The following is a 23,010-nucleotide window of genomic DNA, read 5'->3' on the forward strand; positions in this document are numbered from 1 at the left end:
ATAATAATTCTTCTAGGTTCTGCTGAATTAACACACTTCATCCCACAGTGACTTCTCCCTCCTCCAAACTCAGAATTGACCATCTTTAGAAAAGCTGGCAATTGTCTGTGAGCACACTGACCTAGGACAGCTCCTTACTAGCTCAGATTATTTTATCTTACGTAAGCTTTATCTCTTCACTCAAACTGTAAGTTCTTTAAAAGGAGGAACTATTTCTGATGCCTCTTTGCATTTCCCAAAGGTCTGTACACAGAAAAGGAATTCAAGGCATACCTACTGATACATTTGTGTTTTCTTTTAATAGGAAATTGGAACACTTCCAGTAACGAACCTGAATGAGAGAGAAGCACTGGAGAAAGTAAAAACACAATCTCTTCCTCTTTTCCCTGTGCTGGTAAACCATGCCATCCCAACAAAAATTAGCCTGAGGGTCAGGAAGCTTTCCTCTTACCTTGTCAAAAGGTGACAAGCCTTTAATTCTTGCCCTGAAATACCCAGCTGCAACCAAGAGCTCCAGAATTTCAGTTAGCTTGACATTTTGTTCTTCATCTTCTCTTGTTTCTACCTAAAACAAAAGGTAAAAGATAGGCTCGTAAAAGCTACCTTAGGATAAAGGAACACCAGGCATATCCCCCGATGCCACAATTTAGTTGCCAAGGTGCAAGTGACATTGCCTGTATCACTGTGTTCATGCAGAAGCATGGGGACACAGTGCTGCCAGAGTCACAAAGAACAGAGTCCTTGGGCCTCAATGAGCTGTGCTGACCGTCACAGGTGGGGGAAGAAGACACACACAGGCAGTACAGATTATTCATCGGATGGGGAAGGAATCCAGGGAAAGGAAGATGATAGCACGGTACCTCCCGGTTCAGTAACACAAGGTTTACTTCACAGGCTCCCAACTAAATTATAAACTCCTTACAGACAAAACAAGGTTTTGTTTTGTTTGTTTGTTTTAACTTTTTGTGCATCTTGGTCCCAGAAGCAACTGACAAATGGGGCTAGAACCAAGAAGGGAGTTTAAACACGTATCTCTCTCTTCAATCATCTTTTTGATCTCTAAGGTAAATTAAGAAAGGCTTTCAACTTGGATACATGAAAGGATGCTGACTACCGCATAACGGGATTGCCTTAAAAATAATAAATTCACCTAATATATTTAAATAGGGAACTGATTTAAATTTTTTAAATTATAACCTACTTTCACTCCTAGGTGTTGATCCATAACTAAAAAGCATCTAAATATTCTAGTAGTACTGCCTCCATCTACTTCTATGAACTGTACCTTCCCTCTCTTCCATGACTGCGGAACATAAAAAACCACTTCTCTGCATAAAACATGAGCAACATATAGCTGGTTCAAATTCTGGCACCCACCTCTGACTCCTCCCTCACCCAACAATGTCTGTGCAGCCTTCCTTTACCCTGCGTGTCGCAGCCATCCTCCCCTCCCTTTTATTTACACTTCATGCCAGGACTACTGCAGCTGCCTCAACTGTCTCAATCTTTCTGCTCTTAATCTGTTTTCCTCACTCCTTCCTAAATCACAGCTTTCACATCATCCCTTCTTAGCTCATCCCCCAGCCCTTATCATTAATGCATCACACACTGTCTGTAAGATAAACTCCAAAGTTCCTGGTTGGCTATTCAGATCTTTGGCTGCAACCTATCGTTTTAGCTTCATCCTTTACCTCCCTCCAAAACAATCCAGTCATGGCTCTGGCCAAGCTCAAGCATGGTTCATTCCCATTTCTTCACTGTTCCCACCCCTTCCCTTCTCCTGATACTCTCTAACCACCCAGAAACTATCTTCAAATTCCAGCTCTTATTCGACGCCAACCCTGACAAATGCAGCCTGAAATGGTCACTCCTCTGCATTTCTATTTCATTTATAGTTCATGCCACTCATACAATTAAGTATCAACCTCTTCTGAGTAAAACGTCTGGTGTTAATGTACAAGCCTGTCTTTCGAAATGGGCTATTAGCTGGATTAGGAGAGGACCCATATATTATTCAGTCATGTTCACACCTCTTCTGAAGTAGCATTAGGCTCAAAGGACAATTAAATATGGAATGACGTGCTCGATCATTACATAAAGTGCATGACCTATGCCAGCCATGGATTAACGAAATGTTTTCATAGTCATGACACTGATAATGGAAATTCAAGTTTATTTTGAAGTACAAATTGCCAGGAGAGAGAGCTCACATATTAACATATAGCTGAACAAAGAATTATTAAAGTGATTGACAATCTCTTGCAATATGGGGTGTGACAGTGACAGCCTCGTGCCACTGCTCGTTTTACTTCTTAATCTCAAACCACCCTGGCCCAGCCTATTCAAGCGTTACCCTAATTCTTAGTGGACATGCAAAAATAAAGTAATATTAATTATTCACACAGTCTCTTCCTTTGCAAAAGATCTGGGATAGTTAAGCAACATCTATAAATAGGGAGACCCCAAGAAAAGAGAAAAGCAATATGGTTTACAAAGATGGAGTAGAAAAGAAAAATGGGATGACAGAAGTATTTTCTTATAGCTTCTAGGATGTAAAACAGGAACCCTTCATTTGTTCAATCTTCACTTATCATGAAAACACTTCCAAGAAGAGGACAATTCATCCCAGGAGGATCATTCCTTCCTCAACTTGTACCCAACGAGAACCTGCTGGCCAACCCCATGGCAGATGCATGGCCCATGCCTTTTATCTACTCACCCCCAGAATGGAGAAGTATATACATTTTTGTGAAATAACCTATGCAATAACTTTCTGGCACAAGACACTGAATGGAGAATGTTAATTAAGACTCCCCATTCAATTCACAGATCAACACTGAAACAATATGGAAAAGGGCCACTGACTAACACACAGCGACTCAAAGAATACCCTCTTTTGAGGGTGTAAAAAGCCATTAGATTGGTTGATACACTCACCATTAAAAAACTAAAATTCTGATAAAGATGAATGACTGTGAGCTCTTAAACCAGGCACACTGAATTTTCAATTGCCCTGTACTATAGTTCATGTAAGCTGGAAGGCAAGCCCAAGTCTAGCTATCTTCCCATCCTTCACAAACCTACAGTAAAAGGTTTAGAAAATTGGATTTAAGGAATTAACTGGATTAGTGACAGTTTAATGACACAGACTATCCATATTCATATGTACTGGTCTTTGAACTAAATGATAATAATTTGATTATATTTACCCTGTATGCCTCCTAATTGCCAAGAGCTGTCTTAGGCTCCTGGAAAACTGACAAGTCAGACCCAGACTCTTGGCAGTCAGAGAAGGGTTAAACAAAGGACACAGAGGACCAGGTTGCTTTTTGTTTTAGAAAGACCCCCATTTGTAGTACTGCAGGACACTGAAACGGAGGGATTCAAGGTAGAACCTGAGAAACCAGAAAGGAGTCTACAGCAAAAGACCAGGCAAAAACTTGATGAGAGCCTAGAATTAAGAAGTAACAAAACAGAAACGTCAAATATCACAAGACAGGTCTCATCTTGGCAATCCCCTCCCCCTTCCATCAATGTAATTTGTACCTAAGGTTTTACCTAATACAGTTCTGACAACATGACGTTTCTTAGGTTTTCCTAAGATTGCAACAAAATGGACTTATCCGCTGGGAGCACACACTGCCAGGTAAGTCTGTCCTTCCAGCACTATATTATATCCCCAGCTTTTATGCATGGAACAGCCATCCCTCAATTAGTGGGCACCGTACCTATGAGATGAAAGAACTGACGATTGGCAGGGAGTAGGGTGGGTGGGGGGACACGCAGAGAAGCAAGATTGGCTACAGGCAGCTGTGATGTCCTCCTGTCAAGTGCCTGCTTCAGAACCTTAGGAGGGGGACAGAGGTTCAGTGTGGATTTCATTTCTTGAGTCTTGTAAACTAGACTAGCTTTGGAGGAAATCAGCTGGAAGAGAAGACACTGGCAAACCGCCTCGCTAAATGACACTTGCAGCCTAAAGGAAATGCACGTTCCTTTTATTCGCAGACAACGTGGAAATCCGGAAGCCACTGACTGCCCTGTCCCTCAGGAGCGACTGAGTATTTAATAACAAACACCTCTGTAAGGAAAGGTGCCCGCTATGCTCTGGAGAAGCAGCCACGCTTCCGCCAGGCGCTCGGCCCGGCCCCACGGCCCCACTGGACAGCGCGTCGCCTCCCGCACACCGCCCAGTGCGCGCACTGCTTCCAAACTTCTGCCCGGGTCTGGCGCGGGGTGGGTAGGGCGGCATTCCCTGCACACACCAAGGCGGCTGAGGCCGGCCGTGGGGACCCCGCGGGCCCCGTGAGACGGCGGCAGGCGCCACAAGGTCACCGCCCTTTGCACAACCCGAGCCCGGACGGTCCCAGCGCGCGTCTCGTGACTCCAGGGCGCAGCTGCCCCGGGCCTCGAGGCGAGCCCTGCAGCGCCAGGGGTCGGGGCACACTGCCCGGGAGAGCGGGAGAGGCGGGACCCCGAGCCCCGCGGCGTCTGGGGCTGCGTGGAGCTAGGTACTGGGCTGGGAAAGACCGCCTCCGTCCCGGGGGACCCAGGAGCGGCTGAAGTTTGTCCCCGCCCCTGCCCAGGCTGGGGGACCTACTCGGCCCCCCGGCGCACAGGGCCAGCGCTCCCCGCCGGGGACACACCTGAGGAAGGGGGCGGGGCGTCCCAAACGCTGCCCGGGCCCACTCAGCCGGCCGCTCGGTGGGCTCGGCCCTCTCCCACGAACCCGGACTGTCAGGGAGAGGGGGGTCCTTACCTCCGGGAGACCCTGGCCCTCCGGCCCCTTCGGCAACCCCATGGTCCTGTGACAGACGTGCGGCGGCAGCAGAGCCCGCAGAGCGTCCGGAGGAAGCTGTCCCCGACCGCCAAGCTGCTACCGGGGTGGAGGCAAAGCGGGAACTTCCTCTGCCGCCGCCACCACCGCTGCCGCCGCCGCCGCGGGCCGGGAGCGCGGCGGCCCCGCGGAGCATGCGCACTGGGACGCGAGCACATCGCGACTGCGCCTGCGTGAGGGCCACCCCTGGCAAGGCCGAACCGCGGGGGGGCGCTGGAGCTGCTGTCCCGCCGGGCTTCTGGACCGGTGTTCCGCAGGTGCTTCGCGCCGGGCTCCGCAGTTTTCTCCGAGGTGCATTACAGGGTCTACTCCTTCATCTCGGGGAATTTTTGCACTGGGCTCCCTCTCTGCTTTTCACATGCGTTGGATGCCCCAAATCGGGGTTCTGTCCGCTCGCTCCACGAGCGGGACTTCGGAAGCCCCCTCACTCTCGTGGGGAATTCCAGATACCGGACCAGTTCTAGCTGAATCGGGTTGTCCCCTGATTTAAGCGCACTCGGGCAAACTTCTCGCTGTATATATACGGACGAGGGAACGGAGCCCCCAAGGAAGGCTTCTGCATGCCCGCTCCCAGGGTTCCAGCTAGTGCGTCTTGTTTTCCAGGAAACCTGGTTTGGGATAATATCCCTACACTCCCAACATACCCAGTTCTGGGTCTCCCTTGGGGAAAAGTCATCTCAAAGTGTAGCTCCGGTTTTGATGTCATTTTAGCTGCCACATCACTTACATGATGCACCCCTTTTGTGTCCCAGAGGATGGCAGTTATATAAAAGGGTTGTCTCCTGGGCCACAAGCCGCCCCCCCCGCCCCCCCCCCCGCCCCTCCGCACTTTACGCACTTGCTTCATGATGGCTTCTCCAGCATTTATTTACTTATTTACTTATTTATTTATTTATCGGGGATGAAGAAGGTGACATGTGAAAACTTGCTGTAGAAGAGATCATTCCTTCTGGGGGAGGAGGGAAGAGTGGGAGATGTGAAACTAGCTCCTTGAGATTAAGAGGTGTGTGTGTGTGTGTGTGTGTGTGTGTGTGTGTGTGTGTGTTTCCTCTCCGCATACCTAACATCTTAAAAAGTAGAAACTACTCAGTAAATGTTTTTCCTTGAAGAAATTCTGTGGGCTTTTTGTACTTTTTCCTTGATGTTTGCCCTGACAGAATAAACATACGTCTGAAAGGCCCTAAGAAGGGCCATTTCCTTCTTAAATGCAGTTGGCAAATACTTGTAACAAAACTGTGTGCCACGCCCCCCCCCCCCCCCCCCACGTATGAGAAATTTGAATGTGCAAGTTAAGGCGTTGAGATGGGAACTCTCTTAGAGTTGTCTGACATCTTGCACTTATCCATTGGGAAGCCAATGAAACTCAGTCTTTAGGCCTCCCATTCTCAACTTACCAAATGTATTTAGTTTTATAATTTAAAAATCATCCTTCCTCCAGATGGTATAGGATGAGGGGGAATGATGGGTAATTTGTGGCCACTGTTAAATGACTAGAAAGTACTGATGCCTAGGGACAAGTAGCAGAATCTCATATAGCAGGCAAGCCTAAATAGCTGTATATAAAGTAGTTCAGGAAATAGGGTCTGGAGAATAATAGAACTCAGGTGGGCCACACACAAGTTCCCTGTTGGAAATGCTTTTGCAATGTTTAAATAAACATGAACAGCTAACTTTCCCAGTTTTACTGTCTGTGTAGGGTGACAGTAGCAGAGTTGGGCTGGCATTATGCCTTTTTTTTTCTTTTTTTTTAAAGATCCCAGGAAAACAGCCATGGCAGCAGTCAAGAAAGCTTGGGCTTCCCATGTTTGAGAGAGGAACCCCAGCGCAGCTTTGGAGAGGACCTTGAACAGACAATGTCAGAGAAGGAGTTTTGTGAGTACTTGCTCCAATAAATGTATCTCTCTCCCTCCCCTGGCTCAGGATACCCATACACATATTTTGTCTCTCTAGTGAGATCTTTGGGGATTAGGAATCATTCTCTCTCTCTTCTGCACATCCAGTACAGAGCTGTGTGACGTTTTGTAAGTGCAGGCTTCTCAGGAACCTCAAAATGCCTTCCTTTTTTGGGTAAAAGAGTGCCATAACAAAAGAGTTTTCTGTTAGGCTCCCTTTATCCTAAATGAAGTTTTCTGTAAAGCCCGAATCATCCTGTTCTCATTTCTCCCAGCCCTTCCAACTCTGGGCACTTGCTGTGACCAAGAAGGAGAATCATGAAGTCTTGAAACAGGAAGGGATCTTAAAGGCATCTGGTGACACTATGGGTGTTGAGGTCACACAGACGTTAGTGGCAGTGCTGAGACCAGTGCCCCAAATTCCTGATTCACAATGTATTTTTATTCATCTATCAAGCATTCATCCATCCAACAAACAGTACTGAGTTCCTTCTATGTCAATGGCTCTCAAATTTGGCTGCACATTGGAATTATGTGGGGGAATTTAGGTTTTTTTAAATTATTTATTTATGGTTAAAAAAATTTAAAAACAAAATGGGGCACCTGGGTGGCTTGGTCGGTTAAGCGTCCGACTTTGGTTCAGGTCATGATCTCACGGTCCATGAGTTCAAGCCCCGCGTCGGGCTCTGTGCTGACAGCTCAGAGCCTGGAGCCTGTTTCAGATTCTGTATCTTCCTCTCTCTCTGCCCCTCCCCTGTTCATGCTCTGTCTCTCTCTGTCTCAAAAATAAATAAACGTTAAAAAAAATTAAAAACATTATTTATTTATGTAATATAATTTGTCAAGTTAGCTAACATACAGTGTAGACAGTGTGTTCTTGGCTTTGGGAATAGATTTCATGTGGAGAGTTTTAAAAGTTCCTGGGTTCCACCCCCAGAGATTCTGATTTAACTGGTCTGGGGAGACACAGGAATATTGGCATTTTTTCCCTTGGGGTATATTGTTTTACATGCAGCGTGGTAGTGAACAGTGACTTCATTATTGTTGTTTCTTTGTAGATCACAAAATTTAAGATGAACTAAGAGTCTTTAAGTTAAATGAGTTCTCTCTGAAAATTCTTAATCGTATGCTGATCTGTTCTCAAGCAGTAAAATTTTTACAACATGCCATCCTATATTTAGCATATCGAGGCAAGACTGGTGCAGACAAAACTAACCCCCTCTGTGTCTGGACACAACCCAGCGCGCACACACACACACACACACACACACACACAGGAATGAGTTTTAGCGCATTTCCCCCAACAAATGATAGTTTTATTAATGGATCCCAACAATCCCCATAATTTTCACAACCATACTCCCTTAGCGACATTAGAAGGCTTTGACAAGGATCCAGCTACCCAACAACGAATAAGCCTGCCGGAGAACACCTGCCTGTCTGTATCTCCTGTAGAAAATGATCTCTCACATTTCCTCGGAAAAGTGATTTAACAAACATTTTTTATTGAGGAGGGGCAGACTTTTTAAAATGTTTAAATGTTTAAAATTTCACAGGGGATCCCAGTGAGCCGCCAATTTGAGAACCAGTCTTCTCCGTGCCAGAGAACAGTTCCTGGTGCTGGAGACACTGCCGTCAGCGAGCCGGACAAGGCAGTTACAACCAGAAATGAAACGTGTCACTTAATATGTTAATATTGGCTACATACGTGCTCTTCAGGGGAAAAAAAAGTGCAAAAAACAAAAAGACACCCAAAACAGACAGACAAAAAACCCAGCATAATGAATGTGATTGGGAGTAGCTGGAGTCGGAGGCTCTCCTAGACAGAGGGGTCAGGATAGGACTCTCAGGCACCCTTTGAAGGGAGATCTGAATCTCAAGAAGGCGCCATGGAAAGATCTCAGGGAAAAACATTCCAGGAGGAAGGAGCATCTGGGGTCCCCCAGTCCAAGACCCACTGTCACCCCTCTCACCTTGCTTGCTGCCAGACAAGCTGGCTGGTAAGGGCTTCTTCAGCAGAGCCTCGTATGTGGGCACCTATGGTGTGAGGGTCCGCGGTGTGGGTCCTGGAGGGTAGAGTCTCAGGAGTCATTTGGCAAAATGTACCAAGAACTTAAAAAATATCCTTGGATGGGATGCTTCCACTTTTAGGGCTTATGTACAAAGACCTTCATGACAGTGTTACTGATGAGAGGAAACCCTGGAAACCATGTCAGTAGCCCATGAAAAGGAATGGTTAGATACATTTCAACGTGCCCATTTTGTGTAACATCATGTTGCCGGCGGGGGCGGGGCGGGGAATGTTCACTGTAGCAGGCTGTGCAAGAAGGGGGTGAGAGATGAAGCTATGTAAATATGAACAATGTCTGGCCTGGCCTGTCAAAAAATCCATAAAACATGTAAAAGGCAAACTGGAAAAATACTCATTACCTGTGACAAGAGTTCTTACAAATGAGGAAGGAAAATTTAATACAAAAATGAGCAAAAGAGGGGCACCTGGGTGGCTTAATCGGTTAAGCGTCTGACTTCAAAAAATAGTATAATGTAACATAAAATAAAATAAATTTTTTAAATGAGCAAAAGACTTGAAGAGAGAATTTTTAAAAAATTTACTTTAAATAAAAATTATTTATTTTGAGAGACAGAGAGCAGGAGAGGGGCAGAGAGAGAGAGGGAGAGAGAGAATCCCCAGGAGCCTCTGCAATGTCCGTGCAGAGCCTGATGCAGGGCTTGATCTCATGAACCGTGAGATCATGACCTGAGCCAAAATCAGGAGTCGGATGCTTATCCGACTGAGCCACCCAGGCGCCTCCAAGGCGAGAATTTCTAAAAGAAATTGTCCCTAAATGTATGAAAAAAAATTCTCAGCCTCACATTAAAAAGTTAAAATGAGGTACTTCCACTTTGCGTGGAAGTAATAATTACTGTTTAAAGGACATCAATGCCATAGCACTCCTTAGTTGTTAAGTATGTTTTTACAAAGGTGCTAGAGGGTGATCTGGCAAAGTTAATTTTTCCCCAAATCTCCATTGAGCGCATACTGTGTGCCAGGCACTGGGAAGCAATATCAATGGGGGTGGCAGGAGTGACTGGGCACCCAGGGGGCATTTGGAATTTTCACAGTGAGTGGAAAGTATCACCAACATTTAGCACCCAGCTGTTAGGGATGTCACGTGTCCTGCACTGACTTTGAGTCATAAGAATTGCTTTGGCCACAGGAATATGGGAAGCTTTGAGATTGTGTCAGTTCTGGGCTGAGGTGCTAAGAACCTTTCCATATTTCCATCACTCTCTTATCTCCTTCCACCCATCATGAGAACGTATCCAGGCAGCCATTGCTTCCTCTGCCCGGGCCCCCGACTGAGAAATAGACAAGAGAGAAAGGAGGGGACCTGAAACCCCAGCCCAACTAAGTCCATGAGCAGGATATTAATGTTTGTTCTGAGCACTGAGATTTGGAGGCTGTTTGCTAACTATGGTCATTATGGCATAACCTGACTAGTATACCGTAAGAGGAAGAATCGTCCTTCCAAATGCCGTGCGCCCTCCCTCTGCTCCCCTGCAACCCTCTGCCTGGCAAACACCGAATACAGAAAATGAACCAAGAGGAGTTGTGGAGTGAACATGCACCGTCAACAAATAATCAGATCAATAATTGTATGCTTGCATGTTGAAGTGAGTGCTCTTAAGGGCAAGTTGAAAGGTGGGATGAAAAAGGGGAGTAGGAGGTACGATTTTGAGTGAGAAGTCAGTGAAAGTTTCTCCAAGGACAGATGGTAGAGACCTGGAGTTGAGTAAGAGTTAGATACGGAGTAGGGAAAGGCATTTCAGGCTGAGGGAACCTGAAAGGCCCAGCAGAGGAGCTCCGCATACCTGAGGGGCTGGAGCACAGATGGCTTAAGGCAATTGATGATGCTGTGCGGCCCAGACCAGGCAGGACCTGCTGGACCATCAGAAGGGGTTTGGATCTCACTGAAGCACCATGAGAGCAATCAGATGGCTTAAAGAAAAATTGTTTGGTAAACATGTTAGCCCTAACTCTGGAATCAATTCAGCCCTTGGCCTATAGAAAGGGACTTTGAGTTTCAAATGTCCCCAGTGGCAAGATTGCTCATGTAAAACTCCTACTACCCTTCCTGTTATGAGGACTTAGTAAACAGCCACAACCAAAAATCCAACACTTACACTGTCTGGAAATGGAAGAAAAGGAAACAATTCACTCAGGAAATTAACTGCTAAATAAACCACATTTATATAACATTACCCTAGGAATTACAGTTTAGTCAAGCTTCCTTGGGAAACTAAATGAGAAAAAATCCAAAATTACTTTAGAAGAGAGAACCGAGAACGCTCTTTTTCTGGATCAATAGGAGAGACTTCTTAAGTAGCAATGAACACACATTATGCTTTCATTATCTTGAAATCGAATAAGATGAAAATAATTTACTCATAAGATTCACACATATATTGTAGATTTCTAAAATCTACAATTTCTAAGACCCTTCATGTGTCTTGATAAAGACAAAAATTACTGTCATGTTTCTGGATTATTTTACTGGACTTGTTAACAACACCAAAAATACTCTAATTACTCTACCTACAAATAGACTAACACAGAAGTCATTAATGTATAAGATTGCAGTGAAATAATCTGAAATTGTAAAACATCACCCTAAAAATTATAATTCTAACAAGTGTTTATTTGAACCATTATATCATCACTTTATAGCTAGGAAAGAGAAAAAGAAATCTGAATTACATTGATAGAGAAAAAAAATCTTGTGGCCGTTCATTGTAAGTGGGATCAACTTGGAAGGTGACTCACTTCTGGTTTGGGGTTGTGTGGACAGAGGATCAAATCCAGTGCTTGGAATACTAATGTTTCTTGTTGCTAGCAGAGGATGTGATGGGCCGGCAAAGACCCTCAGTTGAGAGGACTCCTGAGAGATTCTTCCTTACTTTCCAGAACAGGGGGAAGGATAGAGGGTCATCTTCGCAAGAATTGCACATGAAATCAAGGAGATGTGCACGAAACTGCCCGTAGCAAGCATGGTTTAAGATAGAAAAGTACTTAATATGACCTAAATATTCATCAAAAGAAGGGATATATGATTTGTGATATCTCCATGCAGTGGATTAGTATATAGTAGTGAAAATCATCTAGAGTTACATGTTTGAATATAACATAACTATGAAAAATGTAAAGTTAAGTTTTTAAGAAAACAACATTCATAATGATTTGCTAAGTTTACAAACACTCAAAATAATATTATTCAATGCTTATATATACAGAAATGTGTGAGAAAAGTATGAAGGTATGCATGAGAACTATACTCATGATTGTGGTTTTCACTAGGGAGGATGGAAAGGGAGCAGGAGCAGAAAGGAGGACCAAAGAGCATCAATTCTATCTGTAATGTTTTATTTCTTGAGGAAAGGAGATATGAGGCACATGTGGTGTAATGCCAATATTTGATAAAGCATATGATAAATAGATGGGTAGTTGTTACATTATTCTTATTTTCTGCATATTTAAATTCATTATAATCAAAACATACTAAAAATGACCTAAATAAAAACAGCCATTAAAGTGAATTAGAGGCAAGAGAGAGGGGACGGAGGACGTAGACTCCTCTTTGGAGAAGCTTGATGATGATAGGAAGATGGTTAGCGGTAGCATGATTGATGGAGGATTTGTTTCTTTAGCTTTCTTTCAAGATGGCAAAGACTTAAGTATCATTCATTACATTACAAGGAAGAATCCAGTCAAGGGGGGAAAAAGAAGTAGAAAACATAGACTTGAGCCTTAGAACCTTAGCTCTTAAAATTCTCCATCAAAAAAAAAAAAATTTTCCCCCATAGATTGTCATCTCCTCAAGGAAGAGCTGTGTGTGTTCTATTTATCTGTATGCTTAGAGCTTGCTTCGAACAAATGCACCATAAACGGATGAGTGGATGGATGGATGGATGCATGGATGGACGGATGATGGATGGATGGGTGAATGAATGAAAAGGTGTAGTGTGGTGATATTAGCATAATGTTTATCAGAGTGGCCACCAGGTGGCAGATGTGACAGGCAATGATTATCCTTTCAGAGAAAGGAGTTCAAATGGCAGCCACAAGTTATAATTTTTTTAAATTAACTTACATAAAGTGGAATATACTCAATATTTAAGTGAAAATTTGAGATTATCCTGCTATTTGTTGACTTCTCACTTTGGATATCAGTAGTCCTTAGTCTTTCCTGGAAAAGGAGCTCTTGGTGCAAAAAACATATGTTGTATTGACTTGTGGTTAAAAAAGAGACTGAACACACGTGCTCATCTTTTCTTTCTTTTGAAACCCAAATAAAATGATGGCAAAATTATGATTCTACAAGGACCAAGAGAATAGAAAGGGAGACGAAAATGCTATTGTAATCAGTTTATTAAATGGGTTATACTTGATAAGGTGCAAGCAGGGAACAACCTGGTTTTCTTCCCATTCATCTTCTTTAAAGTCGTTCTGCTAGATTTCCTTTCACCCACACCTGGATGATATCTTGTGCAGATTCTAAGCCTCTTATGGATACTTTTGTAGATTAAAAGAGTGTCCTATTTTAGGAGATTTTATTAAAGAGTCCCGCCAAATCTAATCTTCAATCTTTCATCCAATTGACGTCTTCTCCCCTTTCCTAGCTTGGATCTGACCTTGAATTCTGCAAAATGTAAGTAGAGGTTCATGGTCTATACTTTTATCTTTCACCCCTGTTCTTCCCCCAGTTATTAACTGATGCCTCTGTCCTTCCCATTAGGAGAGACAAGGGAAATTGTATTTGACTGGGCTGTTTGTATTTGGCATTGATGCCTCTGTGTGGCAGGTTCCCCAAGACTGACCCTTTATCAGGGGTGCTCTTACGAGATTTTTTGCCCACTGCCTTGGGGGGCCCTTGGCCTTGCTCTGTTCTTCCCACACGTCACTGGGTGAACCACCATGTACCTGGCATCTCATGATGTTCCCTTAATTCTCCTTCCACATCCCCCCAGTACAAGCTCATTCTATTGGTGTAGAACTCTTGGGTGGGATCTTTTCAAGGTCAGTCTTTCTTTGCTGATTTCTTACTTAGTTCTGGGGAAAACTCATGAATCTCTGTCTAATGTAATTATGGAAGTTTAGGTCATTCCCACTCTGGTCCCTTCTTTGTTCTATACAGACATCTCCAGGCAGCCTCAGGTGAGTAGAAGGCACTAATCTCCCTGCCCCCACTCACCTGGCTCCCCAAGGGTATGGGTCTAATTCTCTCAAGGACACTGTTTCCCCACCCTTTGTTCAGGTTGCAACATAAAGTAGGTCCACGGGCTTCTTCAGCTCAGCAGAAGCTGGCTGGGGGTGGGGGGGCGGGTGAGATGTTGGTCTCTATCCATGACAGGTCATTCCGGGATCTTGAATATGTTCATGACCCTTGCTTGGCCTAAGGGGTGAAAAGAAACACCTACCTTAAATGTTCACACCTCCACATGTAACTCTTCAAAAAAAAGAAAATCCCCGCTCCAAAGAGTCTCTAGCCTTATTTGTATGTTTGCTCATTTATTTATTTGTTTGTTTATTTATTTATTATTTTCACATCTGGGATACAGACAGGAGGTGGGCTAATGGACTTGTTTTATTGTAATATAGCAAATCCTATATGAATGGTCTGGTATCTTCCTTTGGAGTGCATTTCATACTAGACTTTAAACCTCTGCCAAAACTCCAAATTGATTTTTAAAGATCTCATTTAACAGCCTTGTGTACAATGATTACATAATTCTCGTTATAGACAATTCCAGATTATAACTAGATAACTAGTAATCACTAGAATCATTAGAGCTCTTGGAAATTTAAGAAAAGTGATAGCTGAAATTAAAAATCCAGTAGAAGAACTGAAAGACAAAGCCCAGGAAATACCCAGGAGGTCAGACATCTCAACAGAAGGCAGCAGGAGAGAGATTTTCAAAGAAATAGTCAAGAAGTGTCCAGATTGAAAAGACCCTCCAAGTGCCATGTATAATAATGGAAAAATGATCTATACTCATGCACAGTGTAGTGACATTTCAGAACACTAGAGATGAAGAGAAGATGCCAAGAACTTACCCAGAGAAAGACCAGGCCACACAACAAAGAAATGAAGATCAGACTGGCGTGATTCCTCCAAAGTAACATGGGAAGCCAGAACACAAATGGAGTGATGCAGCCAAAATTCTAAAGAAAAAAATCATTGCTACCCTGGAATTCTGTCCTCTGATAAGACTTAATCATCCAGGAGGATAGAAGAAAAACACATTTAAACGTGCAAAATGTACTTGTGAGTCATCTATGCCATGTTCATTCTCTCTTGCACCCTTTCTAGAATCTATTGGGTGTAAAAATGTGCTCAGTTGATTTCTACATTTCCCAGCCTTTCGTGCAGATTGGTAGACAGGTGATCTACTTCTGAGACATCAAATGACAGTGGATCTATCCTAGGAAAAATACTACCGAGAGGTTAAGGCAGAGCATACACACTGTTAACCCTTTTCCTTTCTTGTCTTCCTGCCTGGAAAAATGACACAAAGCTGGAGTTAGAGTAGCATTTCCTCCCATGTCTTTGCACAATCTTCTTGGCCTGTACATCCACATTTTTCTCCATTCCATGGCTTCCCACTTTCCAGTTCTGTTAACTAACCTTGAATTCTTCTCCTGCCCAAAGACGGTTAAGTCCCCCTTTGATCAAAGCTGCTGACTTCATTGTCTTACTGGTGTCTGTGTTCCCAGTGCCCAGTAGAGTAGGTTTTCAATGACAGGGTTTTGAATGAACAAATGAACCAATGACAGAAGGAACATCCTCCTCCTCTATCACCTTCCAAGATACTCCCACCCTCTTTAAGACTTTAGCACTTAATTCATAGTTTATTTTCCTCACCCTCTCTTGCTCACAACTTCCATGACCTCAGAACCCATGAGACCCTTCCAGCCTCTGACTGCAACGTGCCATGATTCCAAGGGGGTGAATAAATGATTCCAAAGCTCCTTGCATTCCTATTTTCTTCTTCCACACGTCTTTATTGTGTCTCATCAGCACGATTACAGTACCTTCCAGCGCTCCTTCATCCTATGACACTGCCCTCAGATGTCTCATTTGAACCCCACAGCCCCTGATTTTAAAAACCAACTTAGTACAAGTAGCCTGTGTCCTTTGTTTCCCTATCACGATCTGATCTCAGCGTGTCTTCCTCTCCTCACCTCTCACAACCACCCTAGATTTCTTACTTTTTCTCAATCCCACCTGCAACTGTCCTCGTGCCTTGCAATTGTTTATACTCTTCTCTCTGCCTAGTATTGCTCTTGTATTCCCTCCAGCCACAGCCCCTCATCTCATGCAACTGAAAGTGTACCTATTATCCTAGGACAAGTCTCAGTGCCACTTTCTCCCATGCAGCATTCCCCAGTGATGGGAGCAGAGTTAATCCCTGGAGGCTTGCAAAAGCTCTTTGCTATTATGTCTATTATAAGTATCGATTAGGACCCTTCATACCGTACATGGTTACCCGTCCACGTGCAGTCATTGAGGATGCTCTGTTTCCGTAACACTCACAGACTCAGCACACAGGGCCTGGCCTGTAGTGCACACTAAAAAATTGTTAGATGAACTGAATTGAGATTCAAGGAGCTCATCCCTGACAGTGATTCAAGTCTAGTGACTTGTGGAAATAGGCAAGGGCAAGGCATATCTGCTCCCTTGGGGACACTGCCTCATAATTATTTTAAAAGTTTTCTATTTTATCAAAGAGCCTTAGAAACTGCTCCTTTTCAAAGCTCCACCAAACTATTATTTTCCTAATTAATTATTGCAGTGGGATAACTATTGCATAAATCAATCCTCAACTTAGTTTGATCGTGATCACTAATGAAATAGATTGGAGATCTGGAGCCCCAAAGAGAATGTTTTCAGATGAATAATATATTTTATTTGTCAGCAGTCCTCAGGCTCAATTTATGGTGAAATTAACTGAAAGTGGATTGCAAATAATTGTCAGCTCATTGTCAGTCTGCATTTCCAAGGCCCTGAATAGATAGAATGACGAAAGGTAATTTCGTTTTTCTTCGTAATTGCTTCTGGATAATACCAGAGCCTTTGAAAGAGAGTGTGAGGCTGTGCCTTTTGAAAATGGCAAAGAAAATGCAAAGCTTGGGTTGAATACCAAAAATTCTCAGTATGTCAGATGCAGCAGAATTAACATTTCTAGGGATCTTTGCCGTCGGTTCCACTAAAATTGTCTACAACAGATAACATGATTTTGGACTTGAGATATGAAAAGCATTATTTCACGTGCCAACAGTGATGCTTAGGATGGGGATCTGAGCCCAGGTAGCTTTATGATAATTTTTGAAAGGGGTTAAAAAGCAATAAAGCTTCTTTCAAGTGATTTATAAGGAGTTAGTTAAGTTTTGGGGTTTGTTTTTGTTTTTGTTTTGGTACCTAAAATTACCAGAAAAGAGAATAATCTACAGCCAATGAAGATGAATGAGCTTCCAAAGAACAAATACAGAAGACGAGCAGGTATTGGTGAAGGAAGAAATAAAACTTGGTGAAAGACAAGAATAAAACAACAACCTCAGCTTTCCGTCATGTATGCTAGGAATTAATTAAGATAAAGGAGGTTATTGCTTGTCATAATGCCATAAGTCCCTAACTAGTAAAAAGTGCCTGACCACCGTGCTGTCAGACTTCAGATCACTACTTCCCACTGTGTGTTTCACTGAGTAATTCCTTGAATTGCTAATATAGTTTACCCCACGAAAGGGCTGTGTGGCTCAAGCAAGTTTGGAAATGTTGCACATTGCTTTCCGCTCTTAGAGGATCGTAATGCACATTAACGTAGGAAACCCCCTGAGAGGCATCCTGCGATAGAAAAACTGTCCCAACTTTGACCAACTATTTCACAAGCATTTTTAAAAGTGTGACCAGTTGAGTTTGTTTTTTATATGTACAAACTAACATCTTTATTACATCTCTTGATTAAAAAAAAATCCTGGGGGCGCCTGGGTGGCGCAGTCGGTTAAGCGTCCGACTTCAGCCAGGTCACGATCTCGCGGTCCGTGAGTTCGAGCCCCGCGTCAGGCTCTGGGCTGATGGCTCGGAGCCTGGAGCCTGTTTCCGATTCTGTGTCTCCCTCTCTCTCTGACCCTCCCCCGTTCATGCTCTGTCTCTCTCTGTCCCAAAAAAAAAAAAAAAAAAAAAAAAAATCCTGTATTATAAGCATTCAGTGTTACATTAGTCTCAGGTGTACAATATAGTGACTTCACAATTCTATACATGGTTCAGTGCTCATCATGATAAGTGTCCTCACTAACCCCCGTCACCTATTTCACCCACCCCCTTGCCCACTTCATCCCTGGGAACCATCAGTGTGTTCTTTATAGTGAAGAGTGTGTTTTTTGGTTTGTCTCTTTTTATTCTTTGTTCGTTTGTTTCTTAAATTCCACATGTGAATGAAATCATGTGGCATCTGTCTTGCCCTGACGGACTTATTTCACTTAGCAGTATATCATCTAGTTCCACCCATGTTGTTGCAAACGGCGAGATTTCATTCTCTTTTATGGCTGAGTAATATTCCATTATGTATATATACCACTTCTTTATACATTCATCTATTGATAGACACTTGGGCTCCTTCTATAATTGGCTTTTGTAAATAATGCTGCTATAAACATAGGAGTGCGCGTATCTTTTTGATTTAGCGTTTTTGTATTCTTTGGTAAATACCCAGTAGTAGAATTACTGGCTCATATGGAATTACTGGCTATTTTAATTTTTTTGAAGAACCTCCATACTGTTTTCCACAGCGGCTGTCCCAGTCTGCATTCCCACCAACAGTGCATGAGCGTTCCTTTTCTTCCACACCAACACTCGGTTCTTAAGCGTGGTTAACTACAGATAGCAATTTGTGCTCCACGGAGCCCTGGTGTTCCCATGGAAGCCTGTTTGAGCAATAGTACATTAGCAAACCATGCTGGCTGGTGATGCAAAAAGGTCTTGGTCTGTGTATTTAGACGTAGTCCATCTCCAGAGGTTATGTCTGAGTGTCCATGCTTAATCCTGTGTGTATAGCAGAGACTGACTTAGTGGCACTGCTGTCTTGGCCAGGATGGGCAGTAAGGAGACGAGTTAGGATCTTTATTAAATGAGTGGTTTCCCTAAGTGCAAATTGGAGAGTCAAGTATTGCTACAGAGAGACCCTCAGTCATCAACCCAGCCAGTAGAAAAAGTACCTGAATTGAATATCCACTCTTTTTTTTAAAGTTTATTTATTTATTTTGAGAGAAAGAGAGAGGGAGAGAGAGCACAAGCAGGGGAGGGGCACAGAGGGAGAGAGACAGAGCGGGGTGGGGTGGGATCCCAAGCAGGCTCAGCACTGTCAGCGCAGAGCCCGACATGGGGCTTAAGCTCATGAACCTTGAGATCATGACCCTTGAGAATGTGCCTCTCAGATGTCCCACCACCACGAGTGCGATTGGCCACTGGCTTCAGGTGCCATGCTGTGACCCTCATTGCATGTGTATCAGAGCTGTGCTGCCCGATGACTGAGCGCAGGAGGGACGCTTCAGAGTCTTCTGGGTAATTTGAATGTGAGGACTTCTTCCTTCTCCTTAATGTTGTCTGTGTGCTGGGAAAGTGGGTGAGGATAGGGCCGCAAGGGGGGCTGTCACCACCTCAACCTCGATGAATCAGATGATCTGCCAAAGAACCAGGAGCAGGCTGGGCCAGGGGACTGGTGACAACATGCTGGGGCTGCAGTGGCACCTGGCACCCCACGCTGATGTTCAGAGCGTAATAGAGGAGGCCGCTTCCCTTTTCCTCTCTCCAGACTTCACCAGATTTCTCGTCACCCTGATCCAGAACCACACACGGAAGGAGATTCTGCTAAATGTATTTCCCACTTAGCTAAAGTGCCACGATACAGACCACTGTTGTTTGTACCCAGTGTTGTTTCTGCAGAGAAGTTACTTCAGTGTCTTGCTTGGGGATATACACCTGACTGCTGGTGTTCTGGTAAAAGGCAGGAGACAGGAGGGGCTGTAGCCCACAGTCACGATCCACAAGCCATTCCCTAATCTCGCAGTTTGGGGCACAGAACCTTATCCATGACCCCACTCTCCTAGGGGTTCCAGAGTCAACTGTTTCCAGAGCATAATTCTCTGGTTTCTGGTGGGAATTCAGGGGGTTAGTGACCCAATTGTAACAGATGGGGGGTGGGAAATTAGGACTGTGTCCAGTTGCTCTAAGAAAGTCTTCAGACAGTCTTCCTGTTATCAGCCTGGAACTTTTCTCCTGCTCTCCAAGCCACCTGGTGCCTCAGCCCTGGGGTTTTGGGGGTTCTTGGTGCTAAATCACTCCCACCATTACTTCAAGTGTCTCTCTTCCTCCCTTTTATAAAGCCAGATACTAGTACTCCATGTCTTTTCCCACTTCCAAGATTTTGTGGGCATTTTCCATTTGCAGGTGCCAATTTTCGTCCACCATGGTCTCTCTTGTTCTGTTGTCCCTGTAGGTTAAACTTTTCTAATATGATTTTCTTACCATTTTAGTTGTGTCTCGGGAAGAGGTAGTGATCAATCTGTGTACTCAAGCTACCATTATAAACATAAGATTTTTCCATTTTCTTTCTTTCTTTCTTTCTTTCTTTCTTTCTTTCTTTCTTTCTTTCTTTCTTTCTTAAGTTTTATTTATTTATTTTGAGAGAAAAAGAGCACAAACTGGGTAGGGGCAGAGGGGGTGGGGAGAGAGAATCCTAAGCAGGCTCTGCACTATCAACACAGAGCCCGATGCGGGGCTCAAATTCACGAACCGTGAGATCATGACCTGAGCCAAAATCAAGAGTCGGATGCTTAACCAACTGAGCCACCCAGGCGCCACCATTCACTCTTTTCAGACCCAGGTCCCAGCCTTGTTTCCCACCACCCAGGGAATTCTTGGCATGAGTCTCCACTGATCTCCTAATTCCTAGGTTGGTAGACTTTTTTCAGTCCTCATCTTGCTTCAATTTTCTGCATTACCCAGCCTTGCCCACACCCATTGCCTACTCCTGCCTGGTGGACATTCTGTTCTGTTCTGTGCCTCCTGTAATCTCCCTGATTGCTCCCTTAGTGTTCTTTCCTGGCTTCTCTTTCTTTTCTATGTCCTTCAGTAACATTCTTTAGTGCTTTATCTTTTCTCCTCTTGCACTGCACCCACCCTCACCATGGTTTTCGTTACTGTGTTTGTACGGGTGATTCTCAAATCTCGATCTTCATTTGTGTTAGGTCAAGACTCCTTATTGAAGGAAACAGAAACTTGATTCAAATTTACTTCAGGATAAAAGGGGACTCTATTAGCTCAATTATGTGACCGCAGGCTCAACCAAGATGCTCAGAAGCTGTACTTGCTCAGAGACTTGTTTATCTCTGCCTCTCTCAGCTCTGCTGTCCTCCACGTTGTCCTTGTTGTCACATCGTCTCTCTCTACATGGTGACAAGTTGGCCGCTGGCTGCTCTGTGATCTCGTGGTCTGCGCGTCTTAAGATCCCAGAGGAGGAGGGTGTCTCTTTTCCCCACATAGGAAAGAAGAGGTCGGTCAACCAAAGAAGGGTGGGCTAGGGAAGGACTGGAGAGGGAGAGAAAGGCATATTGCACTCATTTTGATAATTTGATTGAGAAGGTCTGGATACAAGACACCGGATCTACAATCCTGGCTCTTTGGGCCTCTTGTCTTGTGTCTGTAAAATGAGGAGGCTGGACTCCCAAGGCCCCTGGAGCTCCTATAATTTTTACTTTAATTCTAGGAAGAATGGATATATAAAATAGAACCTCTTAAAGGTGCCTCTGGTCACAGTCTGGGGGCAGTAGAGCGTGGTGGGTAGGAGCAAGAGCTCTGGATTTAGATTGCCTGGGTTCTGCACATGGCCATCATCACGGGGTCTGCTTTGTGGGTGTGTGCCCTGTGCAGTCTCGCAGGACCCCATGTGCGGAGAGCCTTGCACGTGGTTTAAAGCTTGGCTGTCGCTGTCTTGACATTCTTGACAGTTTTATGTTTAAACTTAGGTTTTGTAAGTGAAGTCCGACGAGGCGTTGTTGGAGCACGAATGTGGGCAGAGAAGATGTGTGCAGTATGAGTGCCCCCTGTGCCTTTCCAGCTCCTTCCCTCACAGGGTTCGTGATGCCTCAGGAGCACAGAGTTCTGGTGGGCCCACACTAATGTGGGCGCTCGGTGAGACCCAAAATGCGTGCAAAGTAAGCCTGTTATGTCTATGACCGACTTTCTGTTTGAACCTGGACTTCCTGTCAATGCAGAAAGAAGACAGTGGCATTCCAAGATACACGAGTAACAGGGAACCCTGTGGGATCATGCCACGTATTATTTCTCTATATTAGCCAGCCATTTTTGCTGCTAAGGATGACATGGAAGAAAAAGAATTATCGTTCCTTTGCCTTTCAGTCCTTCCTTCCTCATCCACAAGCCAAAGGTAGGCAGCGTTGGTAGAATGTGCCCTGATCAGGTGAAATAAACACAGCCGAGTTAATTTTGTGCCCCCTTTCCACTGTTCTTGTAAGAGTCAAATACATATATAAGCTGCAAAATAACAAATTGTGTAATCTCAGTGGTTTTGCATATGAGTTAAGTGTTCTTATATTTGCATTTAAAACTGATACTGCACAATATGAAAACATGATAAAATTCATACTTATAACTTAAAAATAATTTTTTTCTTTGCTTAGAATGACGTTAAGGAGCAAATAAAAAAAATCACAGCAAGGTGGGGAAAGACCAGGGGAGAAAGGAAAAAGCTTTGTATTTTAGTGCCTTTAATGACATTTTCCACTTGTTACTGAAATGAGAGACCCCACATTTCCATTTTGCACTGGGCCCCACAAATTACATAGCCAACGCTGCATCGGCAAGTGATTTTACTCTCAGTGCCTCTGTTTTCTTATCTGTAAAATGGGTGCACTAATGTCTCCATAACTGGATTGTTGCAGGATGAACAGTGCTGGGCATTCAGCAATCCCTCAACAAATGTGAACTTTCATTGTAAAGACAAGTTAGCGGAGAGTGAATCCGTAGGTCATTTGGTGACCAGTTTTAAATTTCCCCCTCTTATGACTTTATGCGAACCACACTAGTTAGCTCATTTCTTCTCTTCGACTTCACGAATGTCGGCGTAGTTCGAATCTTTCACTGTGACTTGAGCATGCCTAATTTGCCACTTAGACGATGCTGTTGAAATCAGTCGGCAGAATACCGTAAA

General features: G+C 44.0%; 1 protein-coding gene and 1 long non-coding RNA gene across 5 annotated transcripts in view; both read right to left on the bottom strand.

Annotated features, from left to right (window-relative positions):
- Positions 1-4,932, bottom strand: part of CCDC93 (coiled-coil domain containing 93) — a 97,912-nt gene extending 92,980 nt beyond the window's left edge. For all 4 annotated transcript variants that reach the window (XM_058715484.1, XM_058715483.1, XM_058715482.1 and 1 more), the window contains exons 1-2: positions 4,757-4,932; positions 452-565 (exon numbers count right to left, since the gene is read on the bottom strand). In XM_058715484.1, the coding sequence (XP_058571467.1) occupies positions 452-565; positions 4,757-4,798 (156 nt within the window). In that variant the 5' untranslated portion in view covers positions 4,799-4,932. The remainder of the gene's footprint in view (positions 1-451; positions 566-4,756) is intronic.
- Positions 4,933-13,135: 8,203 nt separating this feature from the next.
- Positions 13,136-14,900, bottom strand: LOC131493101 (uncharacterized). Its single transcript, XR_009252463.1, has 3 exons — positions 14,840-14,900; positions 14,029-14,177; positions 13,136-13,424 (listed from the first exon to the last, which is right to left on the bottom strand). It is a non-coding gene; the product is annotated as an uncharacterized LOC131493101 (long non-coding RNA).
- Positions 14,901-23,010: the final 8,110 nt, after the last annotated feature.

Source organism: Neofelis nebulosa, chromosome 2 (assembly GCF_028018385.1).
Source record: "Neofelis nebulosa isolate mNeoNeb1 chromosome 2, mNeoNeb1.pri, whole genome shotgun sequence".
In the NCBI taxonomy this organism is placed as follows: Eukaryota; Metazoa; Chordata; class Mammalia; order Carnivora; family Felidae; genus Neofelis; species Neofelis nebulosa.